We start from the raw sequence: 21,959 nt of genomic DNA, 5'->3' as shown, positions 1-21,959 counted from the left end.
ATGCTCAATTATAACTTTTTATTATTTATTATTATTCTTATTATGAATTATTTAAATATTATATTATATTCTTGTGCATAGTTGACTTGTACTTTCAGCTCCGTTGCGTCGAGCGTTGAAAGTTGGTTCATGTCTCCGTTCCGGATTTTTGAACGCCTTTTCGTATAATTTAATATCTTGTACTCTGCGTTTTGCGGCTTGTACTTTTGTAATTTTGAGACGTTTCTCATCAATAAATTGAACCACTTGAATTGTACTTTGTACTTTTTAGCTTTTTGGTCATTTGCGTCTTCAAATCGTCGAATCTGTCTTTTGTCTTCACCTTTTATTATTTAATCGATAATTACTTGAAATTAGAACAATTGCAACTAAAAGCTTGTCTTTCTTGAAGGATAATGCTATGAAATATATGTTCGTTTTTAGCATTATCAAACCTAATTTGGTCAATGGAAGTCAAAAATTGGTGATTGTATGACATAATCACTAGTAATGGTGCTTACGGGTCAAATTTGACTTGTTTTAGTGGTTAAGTGCAATTTCGGTCAAGTTGCACTTATGGGTTGGTTTAAATGGTGTAAAGTATAATTTAGGTTAAATTGTACTTGCTTGATGGGTTTGAATTACCACCCGAAGTGGTAATTGGTTTATGTCCATTAGATGTTAAATGGGCGGGTTTTGGCGAGCAAGGTGTGATCCCTCGGCTAAGGGATGTTTGTCTCGGGTTCTCTTTTAGAGAATGGCTATTTATGTGTATATTGTGCCTATGTGTAATATAGGTGATTACTTGCTCGAATTTGAGGACGGAGATCATGTTGTACATGACTTATGCGGGCATTCCAAGGTGAGTGGAATAATTATATGCGTAGATATATAATGTATTTATTTGTTGTAGTGTGAGATGTGAAGTGTCGATGTGCTAAGACACCACATTTCACGTGACGAGTGAAGTGTCGATGTGCTAAGACACCACTCAAAGTAATATGATGGGTAAAGTGTCGATGTGTTAAGACGCCACCCGGGGTGAAGTGTCGATGTGTTAAGACGCCACCCGGAGTGAAGTATCGATGTGCTAAGATGCCACTCCAAGAAAGTAAAGGATGAAGTGTCGACGTGTTAAGACGCCATCCGGGGTGAAGTATCGATGTGTTAAGATGTCACCCCAAATAAGTTGAAGGGTGAAGTGCTGATGTGTTAAGGCGCCACTCGAGGTGAAGTATCAACGTGTTAAGATGCCACCTCAAGTAGTATGAAGAGTGAAGTCTCGATGTGTTAAGACACCACTCGAAGTGAAGTATCGACGTGTTAAGATGCCACTCCAATAAATGATGAGTGAAGTGTCGACGTGTTAAGACACCACTCGGGGTGAAGTGTCGACGTGTTAAGACGCCACCCAGGGTGAAGTATCGATGTGTTAAGATGCCACCCGTTGGATTAGTGTACGACGTGTTAAGTGCACTAATGGATGTTATGAACTCCGACGGTCTTTTAAATACCGTTCCCTCGTTCTATTGGTTAACCATGGTTATGTGTTGTAGTGTAGCATATTATATTGTTCGAGTTATATGCTATTGTTTGTGCTAGCTTGCGTATTGGAGATTTAGCGTTATACTTTGCGATGGTATGCTAATTATATTGCTAGCATTTATGCGGTAATTGTGTAAGTGATTTCAAGTAAGTAGGTTATATATGTATGTGTATAATTATTGCATTCACTAAGCTTTATGCTTACCCCTCTCGTTGTTTACCTTTTTACAGGTATTGTGTTATGAAGCTAGCTAGTTGTTAGACTAGATGCGTAGGAGCGCTTGGGCTCAAAGGGGTAGCTTTTGGTTATATGGATGCGGATTGGGGATTTGGTAGTCTCCGGGATTATGCTCTTGGTATTGGGTTGGGTTATAGAGTCCTAATTCGTCTAAAGAGATAAATGGGTCGAAATCGCTACATTATTTGTAAAACGGGTCATTGTGGGCCCGATGTTGTAAAACTTAATTTCATTGTGGAAATCTCTTAGTTTTACTTAATATGATGTGTTGTGAAAGTTGTTTCGTCTAAAAGTGTCGGGAAGCGGGTTTTCCGCTCGTGTGAATTTGAAAAACTGATCAGGAACTTTTAGTTCATTTGGACACCGTCCCAAGGGCTTGGAAGCCGTTTAGTCCTTCAGAGCTGGACGCCATCTGGATAACTGGACGCCGTCCAGATGTACTATCCCAGAAATTTTTTTAGGGCGTGTTTTTGGTAAAACGAAGTCGGGTTGTTACAAATTGTAAAATGCTATTGATGATGTAATAATTAAAACTATTTAAATTTAAATTAAATATGTGTATTATATAACTAAATGATCAAAATATTGCTTTCTCAACTTTATACGCAACTCGATTTCCAATGTATATCCACCAGAGTGTTCCCTTGCACACACAATCAATCCTTATACATAATCTTTTTTATTTTTTATTTTTTCTAAACCAATGTAATTTCTTTAAATAGCAGTTTACCCTTTTCAAAATCAACATACATTTTATTCTAATTTACACTTCAACTTTTAAGTGTCCATTATCTATCCACCATTTTCAACAACCAAATACAAAAGATACCAAATCTAGGATCATGAAAACCTGTCTTCCGGATCATTGACCCTCATGGTGTTTGCAATACATTGAGTCACGGTTCCATAATCAGATCACAGAGATCATAGTTATTCTGATTGTGGAAACGTGACTCAATCTGTTGCTAACAATAGCATGATTTTCGACCTGCGGGTTTTGGGCCTGAAAAAATCTTAGAAAGCACATATCTCTATCTTTTTCATCTTATAGATATACATGCCTTGCAAAAATAAAACATAAAAAAAATAACATCACTAAACATTATGAAAAAAGATCATGAAAAAATAACATCACTAAACATTATGAAAAAAGATCATGAAAACCTGTCTTCCGGATCATTGACCCTCATGGTGTTAGCAATGCATTGAGTCACAATTGGTAGTGAGACATACCCAATTTAGATAAAAATTGTAGTGACCAATTTAGATGTAAATTGGGTCATGCATCAATACCATATGGGAACCAATGAAGCTCCATCTTTCTCTTTTGTTTAAAAGATGAAAATTTTCTAGTTTTGTGTTTTAAAAAAAATGATATCACTAAACATTATGCATTGTTTTTTTGTACAATACAACCTTTAAAATTGATAGATCCACCATTTTTTTTTATCTTCATTGGTTCCCAAATGGTAGTGAGGCATAACCAATTTAGATGATATATGTGTACTTGAGAGGTTTATTTTACAAGAAGATATATGATATATATAATGGGAAAATACAACCGAAGAGAGAGAAATAGGTTGCTTTTACAAGAAGATTTTTGGTGATACAAGTTTCCTATTTTACCCTTAAATTGCTACTAGGTCAATATACCATTTAAGGGTAAGATAGACAATTTATATCGTATAATAACTAACTATACAAAATATAAATCAAAACTAAATAAAAAGGTGGGACCTACAAGTCCATCACAGCACACAACCTATTAATTACCTTACTACTATTACCGATAAAGTAAGTTACAAGTTACAAGTTACAAGTTACAACCATTGTGTACTATGGTATTTTTTTTATCTGTTGGATATAGAAATTACAACACAAATAAATTAAGTACAAGTTACACTCGTACAACACTAACCATTCTCTATATTTTAAATTTGAGATTATATATGTATCATAAGAAACATAAATTCCGTCATCATCTATAAAAACTATAGTTTTGGGATATTTTTGATAAATACAAAAGAACTAAATGACACACACTCATTCGCTTAAATACCAGCATTAGTCATAACAATATTTTTCATAAGTACTACGAGTATAAATTGTCAAATTATAGGCTCCTTTGAATTATGAGCCTCGTTCTAGCACACATGTTGAACACTCACAAATCCGCCCCTGATCATGATCAATTTGATTTTTATCTGTAGCAGCAACTAAAGTATCATCGTCAACAATGGCCCCATCCAAATCGCCTCTAACCATATCAATAGTCTCATTTTCTACAAGTTGAGGACACATCGGTGTGTCACTCTACAAATGTGTTTCTACATCATCGATACAAATTTGTTCATCCATGTCAAAATTATCTCTAGGTGTTGTCTTGATCACAACTTTCCAATCTTTACGAACAGGATTTGCAACATAGAATACTTGTTGTGCTTGCGAAGCTAGGATATAAGGCTCTTTAGTTTGCTTCAGACCTCGAAAATCGAGTGTCATAAACCCATTCTCATCAACTTTTATCCTGGAACCACTTGATATCCAATCACAATGGAACAAAACAACTTTCTTCTCATCACCATATACTGCAACTCGATTATATCTTTTAAAACACCATAGTAAGTGACATCTCCCACAATAGGATCGTTATCTCTAGCACTCGAGAATCTACTTGTTAGAGCCTGAAGTATGACTCCGCTATTTTGTGGTGTACTATTCTTCTCTACATCTTTAATGTGAAATCGGAAACCATTTATGATATATCCCTTATATTTCTTTACAACCTCACTTAGACTGTTTGCCAATGTCTCTATATCACTTGTGATTCTGTTATCCCGACTATTCATGTCCTCATCAACCTAATTTGTTTATACAGTAATAAGTTTGGCTCAGTTATATCATCACTACATTATCGGAATAAAAGTAGCAAAAATAACTTACTTAATCAGACAGCCACTCCCCAAACTCCTGACTATGTAAATGTTGAATGTCACGCTTACGTTTTTTCGGATTTTGATGACTAAGAATATTCGGATGCTCTCTGTAATCAAAGTAACAAAAAGAGAATAATGTACATTATCGTCAAAATTACACAATGCCATATAAAAAAATAATCTCATAACATAGTAAATTTAAATAACTTACGTTCGTAAGAAATCTATTTCACTACAATTGAACAGCACATGTGAGTGTGCAATAGCCAAAGTGTCATAGCTGAGTTTTACTACGTTTGTTGCACCAATTGGTCGACCAGGCATACAAAATATTGGTAAGACAGTATCATCACCACCATCATCATGATTTCGGCTAGTCATATTATGTATGGTCTCGACATCACTGGCTAAATAAAGAGAACAAAATGACAAACACTCTTCCGCTAAATATCCTTCTGCAATTGAACCCTCGGGTTTACTCTTGTTTCGCACATAAGATTTTAATGTACCTAAATACCTGAGTGGTCAAAAAAGTTTATATCAGATTTAAAAAAAAAGTTGTATTCAAACGAGTATAAGTTACTAGAGCATAAATGGTCACCTCTCGATTGGATACATCCAACGGTAATGAACAGGTCCCCCTAATCTGGCCTTTAAAGCTAGATGAACCGATAGATGAATCATGACGTCAAAAAATGATGGTGGAAAAATCCTTTCTAAATCACAAAGTATTTTTCCAATATCTTTTTCCATGTTAAATAAATCATCAGGATTAAGAACTTTTGAGCATAATTGTTTGTAGTACCGACATAACTTCATGATAACAGAACGCACATGCTTCGGTAAAATATTTCTTATTGCCACGGGAAGCAACTGCTGCATCAAAATATGATTATCGTGACTTTTTAGGCCTAACATTTTTGGAGTAGGTTTTACCTAAATGCATCTAGAAATATTAGCAGCATAACCATCTGGCACTTTCACCTCTTTTAGCACATTACAAAAATTTTCTTTTTCTTTTTTTTCCATTTTGAAACATGCAGGAGACAAATACACTTTACCATTTGATAAAGGTTCTGGATGAAGTTCATGTCTAATACCCATTTCTTCCAAATCACGACGTCCTTTTAAATGATCCTTTGTCTTTCCATCTATTCATTAATGTTCTAATGAGACTGTCACATACATTCTTTTCAGTATGCATTACGTCTATATTATGACGTATTAAGTTATTTTTCCAGTATGGTAACTGAAAAAAAATACTTCTCTTCTTCCAATTATATGGTAACGATGGGTTATCCTTCACAAGTTTTCCAAATTTTATTTTAAAACCTTTCAGCTCCGCAAGCACTTGTTCCCCTGTTAAGCTACGTGGTGGCCCTTCACGTTCTTTCATGCCATCAAAAGAATCTTTATCCATACGGCATGGATACAACAATTCCAACCAGCGACGATGTGCCATGAAGATTTCTTTGTGGGAGTTTGATAACCGTGTTGATCTGGTTTCCTTATGGCATGAAGGACAAGCTAATTTACCTTTAGTGCTCCAACCCGATAAATTCGCATACGCAGGAAAGTCACTTACCGTCCATAATAAAGAAGCACATAGTGTGAAGTAACTCTTAGTTGATGCGTCATAAGTATTAACTCCAGTATCCCACAACTCTTTCAACTCATCAACTAGAGGTTGCATATAGACATCTATATTATTACCTGGAGCAGATGGACCGGGTATAAGTAAACTTAGGAATAAAAAAGGTTTTTTTATGCACAACCATGAAGGTAGATTATATGGCATCAAAACAACAGGCCATGTACTATGTGAACACTCATGTTTCCAAAAGGGTTAAACCCATCACTCGCCAAACCAAGCCTCACATTACGAGGTTCTTTAGCAAATTCATTATTCTCATAATTGAATATTTTCCAGGCTGGTGAATCTGCGGGATGTCTTAATCTACCATCTCTCTACGACTCTCTTCATGCCATCTCATCGACCCGGCCGTTTTAGGCGACATAAACAATCTTTGCAAGCATGGTATGAGTGGAAAATAATTCAACACTTTTGCTCCAACCTTCTTAGCTTTATAATCACCATCATTATCAGCTTCTGTGGTTGACTCATTTTCAGAATCATTATTAATTTGTTTATATCTTGAGGTCTGACATACGTCACACTTCATTTTGTCCTTGTTTTCTTTCCAGTACAACATACAATCATTTGGACAAGCATCAATTTTCTCATAACCTAGACCCAAATCTCTTATTATCTTCCTTAATTCATACAATGACTTCGGTATGGCAGCATGAGGGAAGGCTTCCCTCATTGTGTCAAGAATCATGCTGAATCCTTTTTCATTACATTTTCCAACACATTTTGAATGGAAGAGTCTAACAATGAATGAAAGAACAGAGAACTTACAACCACGATATAATTCTTTCTTTGCATCTTCCAATACTTTATTAAACTTTTCACCATTTAAGTTTGGTACAGTCTGATTTTCAGTTTGTTGGATATCATCTTCATCTTCATCTTCATCTTCAAACACATTGAAGACGCATTGGGCCAATGCTTGCATATCATCTTCATCAGCATCTTCAAATGTTGGTGTATCATCCGGTTCAAAATACACATTTGGAATTTTATAACCTTTGAAAAACCCGTCACATATCAAATGTGTTTTAGCCTGGACCCGATCAACTCGTTTGTGATTAATGCAATAATTGCACGGACAATATATATGACCATCTTTTCCCTTTTTAGAGAAAATACATTCTATAAATTTGTCAAGTCCTTTTTCGTATGCAGGGGAAGATCTACACAAGGACATCCAAGTCGAGTCCATCATATATAGACCTGTATTCTATAAACACATTTAATCGGACATAAATTAACGTGGTTCAAAATCAAAGATTGTACTGTAATAATTAAGGGGTATGGACATGAAACAAAAGAAATTAACCTGGTTCAAAATCAAAGATTCAAAATTAAGGGGTATGGACAAAGCGTATGAAACAAGCTGACCTAATTTTTCGATGATTGCAACTTATATCTTTAATTATGTATTAACTGATTAATAATCGATGATTGAAATTAACTTAGATCTGCAAACACATCTTCAAAAACGGATGATGATTGCAATTGCAATTAAATACGTACGATGTTATAATAAATTGTTAATAGTAATAGTAATAATAATTATTATTATTATTATATGATGATTTTGATACATCTAATAAGATCTAATACGAGTATAAGTTTAAGATAAAGATTCAAATAATTAATAAAATATAAAATAATATACATAATGTAGGTTAAAAGTTGGTCGGTGGTGTACGGATCATCACCCTTATGGTTTAGGCCAGGTATAGGGTTAGGGTACATGGTTTAATTTTTATGGTATATAGGATATAGGATTTAGGGTATCGGGTTTAGGATTAAGTGTTTATGATTTAATGTGTAAGTTTACGTTATATGGTATAGGGTTTAGGGTTTAGGGTTAAGTGTCTATGATTTAATGTTTAGGGTTTAGGGTTTAGGGTTTAGGGTTTATAAACCCTAAACCCTAAACCCTGAACCCCAAACATTAAATCATAAACCCTAAACCCTAACCCTAAACCGTAACCCTAAACCAAAAACTCTAAACCCTATACCCTAAATCTTATACAATAAACACTAAACCATGTACCCTAAACCCTATACCCTAAACCATAAGGGTGATGATCCGTACATGTATAGGGTTAGGGTACATGGTTTAATGTTTATGGTATATAAGATATAGGATTTAGGGTATCGGGTTTAGGATTAAGTGTTTATGATTTAATGTGTACGTTTACGGTATATGGTATAGGGTTTAGGGTTTGGGGTTTAGGGTTTAGGGTTTAGGGTTAAGTGTCTATGATTTAATGTTTAGGGTTAAGGGTTTAGGGTTTAGGGTTTATAAACCCTAAACCCTAAACCCTAAACCCTGAACCCCAAATATTAAATCATAAACCCTAAACCCTAACCCTAAACCAAAAACTCTAAACCCTATACCCTAAATTTTATACCATAAACACTAAACCATGTACCCTAAACCCTATACCCTAAACTATAAGGGTGATGATCCGTACAGGTATAGGGTTAGGGTACATGGTTTAATGTTTATGGTATATAGGATATAGGATTTAGGGTATCGAGTTTAGGGTTAAGTGTTTATGATTTAATGTGTACGTTTACGGTATATGGTATAGGGTTTAGGGTTTAGGGTTTGGGGTTTAGGGTTTATAAACCCTAAACCCTAAACCCTGAACCCCAAACATTAAATCATAAACCCTAAACCCTAACCCTAAACCAAAAACTCTAAACCCTATACCCTAAATCTTATACCATAAACACTTAACCATGTACCCTAAACCCTATACCCTAAACCATAAGGGTGATGATCCGTACACCACCAACTTTTAGGCACACCACCAAAAACCAAACGCTACACATTAAACTACAAACCCTAAACCATAAACCCTATACCAACCCTAAACCCTACCTATACCTAAAACCCTAAACCATAAACCATATACCCTGAACATTATACCATATGCATGAACCCTAAACATTAAACCCTAAAGCCTAAACCATGCACCTCCCAAATTTGGGTAAATTCAAATTTCACCTCCAAACCCTAAAATAATACAATGTTAAATTACGATAAACGATGTTAAATTACGATAAATTATGATATATTTAAAAAAAATACATTTTTTGAATAATTAAATTAATTTCGTGTACATTTATTCTATAAAGTTTATAAATTAATTACCAGTAATAGCTAGATAATAGAGAAGTTATACGGCCTCAATTAATTTTCACCCAAACTTACCCTCTCAAAAGAAACCGCCAAATATCATGGATTTTGGACCCAAATTATGAACCTGATCGTAAATTCAAACATCACCTCCTAAATTTGGGTAAAATAATACAAACTTCCTATTTTACCCTTAAACTACTAGTAAGTCAATGTACTATTTACAAGGGTAAAATAGGTAATTTAGATTGTTTTGGTGTGGATGGATCAAAACTAGTGTGTGCGCCAAATCAAATTGGGGTTAGCTAGTTAAAAGGTTTTTGAATGAAATGTCCCGTTCATATTGATTATAAACGTTCCATATTAATTGATTTCGTCGCGAGGTTTTGACCTCTATATGAGACGTTTTTCAAAGACTGCATTCATTTTTAAAACAATCATAACCTTTATTTTATCGATAAAGGTTTAAAAAGCATTACGTAGATTATCAAATAATGATAATCTAAAATATACCGTTTACACACGACCATTACATAATGGTTTACATTAAGAATATATTACATCAAAAATAAGTTTCTTGAATGCAGTTTTTACATAATATCATACAAGCATGGACTCCAAATCTTTTCCTTATTTTAGTATGCAACAGCGGAAGCTCTTAATAATCACCTGAGAATAAACATGCTTAAAACGTCAACAAAAATGTTGGTGAGTTATAGGTTTAACCTATATATTATCAAATCATAATAATAGACCACAAGATTTCATATTTCAATATACATCCCATACATAGAGATAAAAATCATTCATATGGTGAATACCTGGTAACCGACATTAACAAGATGCATATAAGAATATCCCCTATCATTCTGGAAAATCCTTCGGACATGATAAAAACGAATTCGAAGTACTAAAGCATCTGGTACTTTGGATGGGGTTCGTTAGGCCCAATAGATCTATCTTTAGGATTCGCGTCAATTAGTAGATCGGTTTACTAATTCTTAGGCTACCAAGCAAAAGGGGCATATTCGGCTTCGATCATTCACCCATATAATGTAGTTTCAATTACTTGTGTCTATTTCGTAAAACATTTATAAAACTGCATGTATTCTCATCCCAAAATATTATATTTTAAAAGTGGGACTATAACTCACTTTCACATATTTTTACTTCATCGGGAAGTAAGACTTGGCCACTGGTCGATTCACGAACCTATAACAAATATGTACATATATATCAAAGTATGTTCAAAATATATTTACAACATTTTTAATACGTTTTAATATTTTAAGTTTATTAAGTCAGCTGTCCTCGTTAGTAATCTATAACTAGTTGTCCACAATTAGATGTACAGAAATAAATCGATATATATTATCTTGAATCAATCCACGACCCAGTGTATACACGTCTCAGGCTAGATTACAACTCAAAGTATATATATTCTTGGAATCAACCTCAACCCTGTATAGCTAACTCCAACATTACTGCATATAGAGTGTCTATGATTGTTCCAAATAATATATATACATGGGTCGATATGATATGTCAAAACATTTGCATACGTGTCTATGGTATCCCAAGATTACATAATATATTAGAATACATGTATAATACAATATAAGTTAGCTAGGATATGATTTGTATAGAATTGTTACAATATTTCCCGTAGCTACAACAATCAAAAAATATCCAATCGTGTTTTACCCATAACTTCTTCGTTTTAAATCCATTTTGAGTGAATCAAATTGCTATGGTTTCATATTGAACTATATTTTATGAATCTAAATAGAAAAAGTATAGTTTTATAGTCGAAAATATAAGTTACAAGTCATTTTTGTAAGAGGTAGTCATTTCAGTCGAAAGAACGACGTCTTGATGACCATTTTGAAAAACATACTTCCACTTTGAGTTTAACCATGATTTTTGGATATAGTTTCATGTTCATAAGAAAAATATTTTTCCCATAAGAACAACTTTTAAATCAAAGTTTATCATAGTTTTAAATATCAAACCCAAAACAGCCCGCGGTGTTACTACGACGGCGTATGTCCGGTTTTACGGTATTTTTCGTATTTTCAGGTTTTAAATCATTAAGTTAGCATATCATATAGATATAGGACATGTGTTTAGTTGATTTTAAAAGTCAAGTTAGAAGAATTAACTTTTATTTGCGAACAAGTTTAGAATTAACTAAACTATGTTCTAGTGATTTCAAGTTTAAACCTTCGAATAAGATAGCTTTATATGTATGAATCGAATGATGTTATGAACATCATTACTACCTCAAGTTTTGTGGATAAACCTACTGGAAAAGAAACAAATAGATCTAGCTTCAAAGGATCCTTGGATGGCTTGAAAGTTCTTGAAGCAGAATCATGACACGAAAACAAGTTCAAGTAAGATCATCACTCGAAATAAGATTGTTATAGTTATAGAAATTGAATCAAAGTTTGAAAATATGAGTATTACATTGTATTAGAAAGATATCTTACTATAAATAAGAAAGATTTCTTGAGGTTGGATGATCACTTTACAAGATTGGAAGTAAGCTAGCAAACTTGGAAGTATTCTTGATTTTATGAAACTAGAACTTATAGAATTTATGAAGAACACTTAGAACTTGAAGATATAACTTGAGAGAGATCAATTAGATGAATAAAATTGAAGAATAAAAGTGTTTGTAGGTGTTTTTGGTGGTTGGTATATGGATTAGATATAAAGGATGTGTAATTTTGTTTACATGTAAATAAGTCATGAATGATTACTAATATTTTTGTAATTTTATAAGATATTTCATGCTAGTTACCAAATGATGGTTCCCACATGTGTTAGGTGACTCACATGGGCTGCTAAGAGCTGATCATTGGAGTGTATATACTAATAGTACATACATCTAAAAGCTGTGTATTGTACGAGTACGAATACGGGTGCATACGAGTAGAATTGTTGATAAAACTGAACGAGGATGTAATTGTAAGCATTTTTGTTAAGTAGAAGTATTTTGATAAGTGTCTTGAAGTCTTTTAAAAGTGTATGAATACATATTAAAACACTACATGTATATACATTTTAACTGAGTCGTTAAGTCATCGTTAGTCGTTACATGTAAATGTTGTTTTGAAACCTTTAGGTTAACGATCTTGTTAAATGTTGTTAACCCATTGTTTATTATATCTAAAGAGATGTTAAATTATTATATTATCATGATAATATGATGTATTAATATATCTTAATATGATATATATACAGTTAAATATTGTTAAAGCGATAATCGTTACATATACGTCTCGTTTCGAAATCCTTATGTTAGTAGTCTTGTTTTTACATATGTAGTTCATTGTTAATATACTTAATGATATTTTTACTTATCATAATATCATGTTAACTATATATATATATCCATATATATGTCAACATATAGTTTTTACAAGTTTTAACGTTCGTGAATCACCGGTCAACTTGGGTGGTCAATTGTTTATATGAAACCTATTTCAATTAATCAAGTCTTAACAAGTTTGATTGCTTAACATGTTGGAAACACTTAATCATGTAAATATCAATTTCATTTAATATAAATAAACATGTAAAAGTTCGGGTCACTACAGTACCTACCCTTTAAATAAATTTCGTCCTGAAATTTTAAGCAGTTGGTGGTGTTGACGTATCTTCTGGAAATAAGTGCGGGTATTTCTTCTTCATCTAATCTTCATGCTCCCAGGTGAACTCAGGTCCTCTACAAGCATTCCATCGAACTTTAACAATTGGTATCTTGTTTTGCTTAAGTCTTTTAACCTCACGATCCATTATTTCGACGGGTTCTTCAATGAATTGAAGTTTTTTGTTGATTTGAATTTCATATAACGGAATAGTGAGATCTTCTTTAGTAAAACATTTCTTCAAATTCGAGACGTGAAAAGTGTCATGTACAGCTGCGAGTTGTTGGGGTCACTCAAGTCGGTAAGCTATTGGTCCGACACGTTCAATAATCTTGAATGGTCCAATATACCTTGGATTTAGTTTTTCTCGTTTACCAAATCGAACAACGCCTTTCCAAGGTGAAACTTTAAGCATGACCATCTCGCCAATTTCAAATTCTATATCTTTTCTTTTAATGTCAGCGTAGCTCTTTTGTCGACTTTGGGTGGTTTTTAATCGTTGTTGAATTTGGATGATCTTCTCGGTAGTTTCTTGTATTATCTCCGGACCCATAATCTATCTATCCCCCACTTCACTCCAACAAATCAGAGACCTTCATTTTCTACCATAAAGTGCTTCAAACGGTGCCATCTCAATGCTTGAATGGTAGCTGTTGTTGTAGCAAAATTCTGCTAACGGAAGGTGCCGATCCCAACAGTTTCCGAAATCAATAACACATGCTCGTAGCATGTCTTCAAGCATTTGTATCGTCCTTTCACTCTGTCCATCAGTTTGTGGATGATAGGCAGTACTCATGTCTAGACGAGTTCCTAATGCTTGCTGTAATGTCTGCCAGAATCTTGAAATAAATCTCCCATCCCTATCAGAGATAATAGAGATTGGTATTCCATGTCTAGAGAAGACTTCCTTCAAATACAGTCGTGCTAACTTCTCCATCTTGTCATCTTCTCTTATTGGCAGGAAGTGTGCTGATTTGGTGAGATGATCAACTATTACCCAAATAGTATCAAAACCACTTGCAGTCCTTGGCAATTTAGTGATGAAATCCATAGTAACGTTTTTCCATTTTCATTTCGAGATTTCGGGTTGTTGAAGTAGACCTGATGGTTTCTGATGCTCTGCTTTGACCTTAGAACACGTCAAACATTCCCCTACGTATTTAGCAACATCGGCTTTCATACCTGGCCACCAAAAATGTTTCTTGAGATCCTTGTACATCTTCTCCGTTCCAGGATGTATTGAGTATCTGGTTTTATGAGCTTCTCTAAGTGCCATTTCTCTCATATCTCCAAATTTTGGTACCCAAATTCTTTCAGCCCTATACCGGGTTTCGTCTTCCTGAATATTAAGATGCTTCTCCGATCCTTTGGGTATTTCATTCTTTAAATTTCTCTCTTTTAAAACTCCTTGTTGCACCTCCTTTATTTGAGTAGTAAGGTTATTGTGAATCATTATATTCATAGATTTTACTCGAATGGGTTCTCTGTCCTTTCTGCTCAAGGCGTCGGCTACCACATTTGCCTTCCCTGGGTCGTAACGAATCTCAAAGTCATAATCATTCAACAATTCAATCCACCTACGCTGCCTCATGTTCAGTTGTTTCTGATTAAATATGTGTTGAAGACTTTTGTGGTCGGCATATATAATACTTTTGATCCCATATAAGTAGTGCCTCCAAGTCTTTAATGTAAAAACAACCGCGCCTAATTCCAAATCATGCGTCGTATAATTCTGCTCGTGAATCTTCAATTGTCTAGACGCATAAGCAATTACCTTCGTTCGTTGCATTAATACACAACCGAGACCTTGCTTTGAGGCGTCACAATATATCACAAAATCATCATTCCTTTCTGGTAATGACAATATAGGTGCCGTAGTTAACTTTTTCTTCAATAACTGAAACACTTTCTCTTGTTCATCCTTCCATTCAAATTTCTTCCCTTTATGCGTTAATGCAGTCAAGGGTTTTGCTATTCTGGAAAAGTCTTGGATGAACCTTCTGTAGTAACCAGCTAGTCCTAAAAACTGGAGTATGTGTTTCGGAGTTTTCGGGGTTTCCCACTTTTCAACGGTTTCAATCTTTGCTGGATCCACCTGAATACCTTCTTTGTTCACTATGTGATCGAGGAATTGAACTTCTTCCAACCAAAATGCACACTTTGAAAACTTAGCGTACAGTTTTTCTTTTCTCAGCAACTCTAGCACTTTTCTCAAATTTTCTTCGTGCTCTTGATCATTCTTCAAGTAAATAAGTATGTCATCGATGAAAACAATGAAAAACTTATCAAGATATGGCCCACACACTCGGTTCATGAGGTCCATGAACACAGCTGGTGCGTTAGTCAATCCAAACGGCATAACCATAAACTCGTAATGACCGTAACGCGTCCTAAAAGCAGTCTTTGGAATATCATCCTCCTTCACCCGCATTTGATGATATCCAGAACGTAAATCGATCTTCGAATAAATAGACGAGCCTTGTAGTTGATCAAATAAGTCATCAATTCTCGGTAGTGGGTAGCGGTTCTTGATGGTAAGTATGTTCAACTCTCGGTAGTCGATACACAACCTGAATGTACCATCTTTCTTCTTGACAAACAAAACAGGAGCTCCCCATGGTGATGTGCTTGGTCGAATGAAACCACGCTCTAAAAGTTCTTGTAACTGGCTCTGAAGTTCCTTCATTTTGATGGGTGCGAGTCTGTATGGAGCACGACCTATTGGTGAAGCTCCCGGTACAAGGTCTATTTGAAATTCAACGGATCAGTGTGGAGATAGTTTTTGTACCTTCAGGTTACTAATAAGATTTAACTTCGCGTTGCTCTTTTCTCCGTACACCATTAAGGGTTTTCCTTTTTCTTGTATAATGCGAATTGCATTTTTGTAACAAACGATCTCTGCTCTTACCTTTTTCAACCATTCCATGCCAATTATTACATCAAAACTCCCTAACTCGACTGGTATAAAATCAATTTTAAACGTTTCATCCCCCAGTTTAATTTCTCTCTCCCGACATATATTATCTGCTGAAATTAATTTACCGTTTACTAATTCGAGTAAAAATTTACTATCCAAAGGTGTCAATGGGCAACTTAATTTAGCACAAAATTCTCTACTCATATAGCTTCTATCCGCACCCGAATCAAATAAAACATAAGCAGATTTATCGTCAATAAGAAACATACCCGTAACAAGCTCCGGGTCTTCCTGTGCTTCTGCCGCATTAATATTGAAAACTCTTCCACAGCCCTGCCCATTAGTATTCCACTGATTCGGGAAATTTCTAATAATGTGGCCCGGTTTTCCACATTTATAACAAACAGCGTTGGTATTACTTGCTCTGACACTATTCATTTTGGCATTACTTGTTCCGATATTATTTGTTCCTTTAGTTCTGTTAAATTTTGGTCCGTAGATCTCACACTTTGTCGCGCTATGACCATTTCTTTTACACCTGTTGCAAAATTTCGTGCAAAACCCCTGATGATTTTCTTCACACCTATGACATGGCTGTTTTTGGTTTTTGTTGCCGTTGTTGTTATTGAGGTTGTTGTTGGGATTGTTATTGTTGCTGAAACGGTTGTTGTAGTTGTTGTTGTTGTTGGGATGTTTGTTGTAGATATTGTTAGGATTGCGGTTATTGTTGCGATTGTTGTTGCGGTTGTTGGGATAGTTATTGCGATTGTGGTTGTAATTGTTGTTGTTGTTGTTGTTGTTGTTGTTGTACTGGCGACTCTTGTCACTGTTTTCCTCCCACTTCCTCTTGAGTTGTTTTGTGTTGGCTTCTTTGGCCGCCTGCTCTTTAATTCATCCCTCAATCTGATTTATGAGTTTATGAGCCATTCGACTTGCCTTCTGTATAGAAGCGTTCTCGTGTGAACTCACATCTTCTTGAATCCTTACTGGTAACCCTTTTACAAATGCGTCGATCTTCTCTTCTTCATCTTCGAATGCTCCCGGACACAATAGGCACAACTCTGTGAATCGTCGTTCATATGTGGTAACGTCGAACCCTTGTGTTCGTAACTCTCTAAGTTATGCCTTGAGTTTATTGACTTCGTTTCTAGGATGGTACTGCTCGTTCATCAATTGCTTGAATGCCGACCACGGTAGTGCGTAAGCAGCATTTTGTCCTACCTGTTCAAGATAGGTGTTCCACCACGTTAACGCAGTACCTGTGAAGGTATGCGTAGCGTACTTAACTTTGTCTTCTTCAGTACACTTACTTATGGCAAACACCGATTCGACTTTCTCGGTCCATCGTTTCAATCCAATTGGTCCTTCGGTTCCATCAAATTCCAAAGGTTTGCAGGCAGTGAATTCTTTGTAGGAGCATCCTATACGATTTCTTGCGCCGTTAGCTGCATTGCTAGATTCAGAGTTATTGTTGGTATGTAGCGCAGCCTATACCGCGGCTATGTTTGCAGCAAGAAAGGTACGAAATTCCTCTTCGCTCATATTCATGGTGTGTCGAGTAGTCGGTGCCATTTCCTTCAAAATAGCCAACTGAATCGAGTTAATCATACAGAATATTAAGAGTAGTCAATAGTATTTCGTAGCATAATATGAACTCATTTATAAAAGCTTTTTCTTCATATTAGCATTTTGTAAGTTTAAATTCGGGTACTACCTACCCGTTAAGTTCATACTTAGTCGCTAATATACAATTCAACTACTACAATTCCATATGAAAAACTGATTATAATAATATATCACATACAAAAATTCTTCAAACTTACAACTTCGCTATATTACATATAACATGAAATATAGTACACTATGATACATGACAGTTTTGAAGATAAATCTAGTTAATACGCAAATTGTTCAGCAAAGGAAATAAAGACACATAATTCATAAGTCCAGAAACAAGTCATGCATTTTGGTTTTACTAAGACGACTTCCCATCCTTGGTCTTGTGGAAAATAACCGTTATGACCATTGGCTAGGCAGCATGTTGTAATGTCGTCAAAAGGACGAGGGTTTCGTAATGTCCAACAGCCCCGTAATAATCTAAAAACCTTGTTTCTCACCCCAACTACTGAATCCGTCACTTGTGGGAAGGTTTTATTTAAAAGCTGCAATCCGATGTTCTTTTTCTCACTTTGGTAAGAAGCGAACATCACTAACATGTAAGCATAACATGCTTCTTTATGTTGCATGTTAGAAGCTCTTTCTAATTCACGAAATCCTATGTTGGGATATGTTGAGTCAAAATAGGTTCTTAACCCGTAGCGTAAAATTGCATTTGGGTTCCCCGCATTTAATGCTTTAAAGAAAACACGGCGTAACTTTCGGTCTCCCCAATGTGATATACCCCACCTATCAAAGGAAAGCCTTTTATAAACTAAGGCATTTCTGGAAAGTCTTTCAAATGTTTGACAAGTTAATTTCGCCATAACTAAATGTGCTGATGAATTCTGACCGACTCTAGACAAGATTTCCTCAATCATATCCTCTGGTAGGTCTTCTAAAATATTCGGTTGTCTTCCCTTAACGTCCATTTTGTTTTTATACTGTAAAATAGACAAGGATTAGATTCGTAAAAGATAATTAACAAACAATACAAACAATTTTTACATAGAACATAAAAGTACAAGCACACTACAATACATATAATACACAACATGATTACAACCCTCTAATTTGAATCACTGGTTTCTTCTTCTTCGGACTTGGTTCGTTTTCCTAATTTTCTAGGAATATATGGTGTTCCTTTAATACGAGCTGTCATTTTCCATAATGGTTTAGAAAAATCTGGTGGTTTAGAGGTTCCCGGGTCATTGTTACATTTTAGGAAATACGGATGTTGTCGATACATATAAAGTTCATCGGGGTTGGAATTGGGTTTCTCTATTTTTATACCTTTTTCCTTATTATTTTATTTCGCTTTATTAAATTGGGTCGAGGTAATTTCTATAACATCATCGGAATCCTCATCGGGATCCGATTCATCAGAAAATTGGTAATCTTCCCAATATTTTGCTTCCTCGGCGGAAACACCATTGACCATTATTAACTTTGGTCCGTTGGTTGAGGATTTTCTTTTATTTAATCGATTTATTATAGGTATCAATATTTCTTCCTCCGGAACTTCTTCTTCTGGTTCCTCCTCTTCCGATTCCTCCTCTTCTGGTTCCTCTTCTTCCGGTTCCTCCTCTTCCTGTTCCTCCTCTTCCGGTTCCTCTTCGGGAATTTGTGAATCTTCCCAAAATATATTCGACTCTTCATTATTATTAGGTGAATCAATGGGATTTGTACTAGAGGTAGACATCTATCACACAATATTAAACACGTTAAGAGATTAATATATAACATAATATTTACATGTTAATAATATATAGTTTCCAACAAAAAAAATGTTAAGCAATCGTTTTTGAAGAAAAACACGGTCGAAGTCCAGACTCACTAATGCATCCTAACAAACTCGGTAAGACACACTAATGCAATTTTCTGGTTCTCTAAGACCAACGCTCGGATACCAACTGAAATGTCCCGTTCATATTGATTATAAACGTTCCATATTAATTGATTTCGTCGCGAGGTTTTGACCTCTATATGAGACGTTTTTCAAAGACTGCATTCATTTTTAAAACAATCATAACCTTTATTTTATTGATAAAGGTTTAAAAAGCATTATGTAGATTATCAAATAATGATAATCTAAAATATACCGTTTACACACGACCATTACATAATGGTTTACATTAAGAATATATTACATCAAAAATAAGTTTCTTGAATGCAGTTTTTACATAATATCATACAAGCATGGACTCCAAATCTTTTTCTTATTTTAGTATGCAACAGCGGAAGCTCTTAATAATTACCTGAGAATAAACATGCTTAAAACGTCAACAAAAATGTTGGTGAGTTATAGGTTTAACCAATATATTATCAAATCATAATAATAGACCACAAGATTTCATATTTCAATATACATCCCATACATAGAGATAAAAATCATTCATATGGTGAACACCTGGTAACCGACATTAACAAGATGCATATAAGAATATCCCCTATCATTCTGGGAAATCCTTCAGACATGATAAAAACAAATTCGAAGTACTAAAGCATCCGGTACTTTGGATGGGGTTCGTTAGGCCCAATAGATCTATCTTTAGGATTCGCGTCAATTAGTAGATCGGTTTACTAATTCTTAGGCTACCAAGCAAAAGGGGCATATTCGGCTTCGATCATTCACCCATATAATGTAGTTTCAATTACTTGTGTCTATTTCGTAAAACATTTATAAAACTGCATGTATTCTCATCCTAAAATATTAGATTTTAAAAGTGGGACTATAACTCACTTTCACAGATTTTTTACTTCGTCGGGAAGTAAGACTTGGCCACTGGTCGATTCACGAACCTATAACAAATATGTACATATATATCAAAGTATGTTCAAAATATATTTACAACATTTTTAATACGTTTTAATGTTTTAAGTTTATTAAGTCAGCTGTCCTCGTTAGTAATCTACAACTAGTTGTCCACAATTAGATGTACAGAAATAAATCGATATATATTATCTTGAATCAATCCATGACCCAGTGTATACACGTCTTAGGCTAGATCACAACTCAAAGTATATATATTTTTGGAATCAACCTCAACCCTGTATAGCTAACTCCAACATTACTGCATATAGAGTGTCTATGGTTGTTCCAAATAATATATATACATGGGTCGATATGATATGTCAAAACATTTGCATACGTGTCTATGGTATCCTAAGATTACATAATATATTAGAATACATATATAATACAATACAAGTTAGCTAGGATATGATTTGTATAGAATTGTTACAATATTTCCCGTAGCTTCAACAATCAAAAAATATCCAATCTTGTTTTACCTATAACGTCTTCGTTTTAAATCCGTTTTGAGTGAATCAAATTGCTATGGTTTCATATTGAACTCTATTTTATGAATCTAAACACAAAAATTATAGGTTTATAGTCAGAAATATAAGTTGCAAGTCATTTTTGTAAGAGGTAGTCATTTCAGTCGAAAGAACGACGTCTTGATGACCATTTTGAAAAACATACTTCCACTTTGAGTTTAACCATGATTTTTGGATATAGTTTCATGTTCATAAGAAAAATCATTTTCCCAGAAGAACAACTTTTAAATCAAAGTTTATCATAGTTTTTAAATATCAAACCCAAAACAGCCCGCGGTGTTACTACGACGGCGTATGTCCGGTTTTACGGTGTTTTTCGTGTTTTCAAGTTTTAAATCATTAAGTTAGCATATCATATAGATATAGGACATGTGTTTAGTTGATTTTAAAAGTCAAGTAAGAAGAATAAACTTTTGTTTGCGAACAAGTTTAGAATTAACTAAACTATGTTCTAGTGATTTCAAGTTTAAACCTTCGAGTAAGATAGCTTTATATGTATGAATCGAATGATGTTATGAACATCATTACTACCTCAAGTTTTGTGGATAAACCTACTGGAAAAGAAACAAATGGATCTAGCTTCAAAGGATCCTTGGATGGCTTGAAAGTTCTTGAAGCAGAATCATGACACGAAAACAAGTTTAAGTAAGATCATCACTCGAAATAAGATTGTTATAGTTATAGAAATTGAATCAAAGTTTGAAAATATGAGTATTACCTTGTATTAGAAAGATATCTTACTATAAATAAGAAAGATTTCTTGAGGTTGGATGATCACTTTACAAGATTGGAAGTAAGCTAGCAAACTTGGAAGTATTCTTGATTTTATGAAACTAGAACTTATAGAATTTATGAAGAACACTTAGAACTTGAAGATATAACTTGATAGAGATCAATTAGATGAAG

At 34.5% G+C, this 21,959-nt stretch overlaps 1 protein-coding gene across 1 annotated transcript; it reads right to left on the bottom strand.

Moving 5' to 3' along the window:
- Window positions 1–6,650: 6,650 nt before the first annotated feature.
- Window positions 6,651–7,544, bottom strand: LOC139870636 (uncharacterized). The gene has a single exon (XM_071858417.1). The coding sequence runs from the start codon at window positions 7,542–7,544 to the stop codon at window positions 6,651–6,653; it is 894 nt and encodes a 297-aa protein (XP_071714518.1).
- Between the last annotated feature and the right edge of the window lie 14,415 nt (window positions 7,545–21,959).

The sequence above is a fragment of the Rutidosis leptorrhynchoides genome, chromosome 10 (assembly GCF_046630445.1).
Source record: "Rutidosis leptorrhynchoides isolate AG116_Rl617_1_P2 chromosome 10, CSIRO_AGI_Rlap_v1, whole genome shotgun sequence".
In the NCBI taxonomy this organism is placed as follows: domain Eukaryota; kingdom Viridiplantae; phylum Streptophyta; class Magnoliopsida; order Asterales; family Asteraceae; genus Rutidosis; species Rutidosis leptorrhynchoides.
The sequence above is the reverse complement of the archived record's forward strand: the minus strand, read 5'-3'. Positions and strand labels throughout refer to the sequence as shown.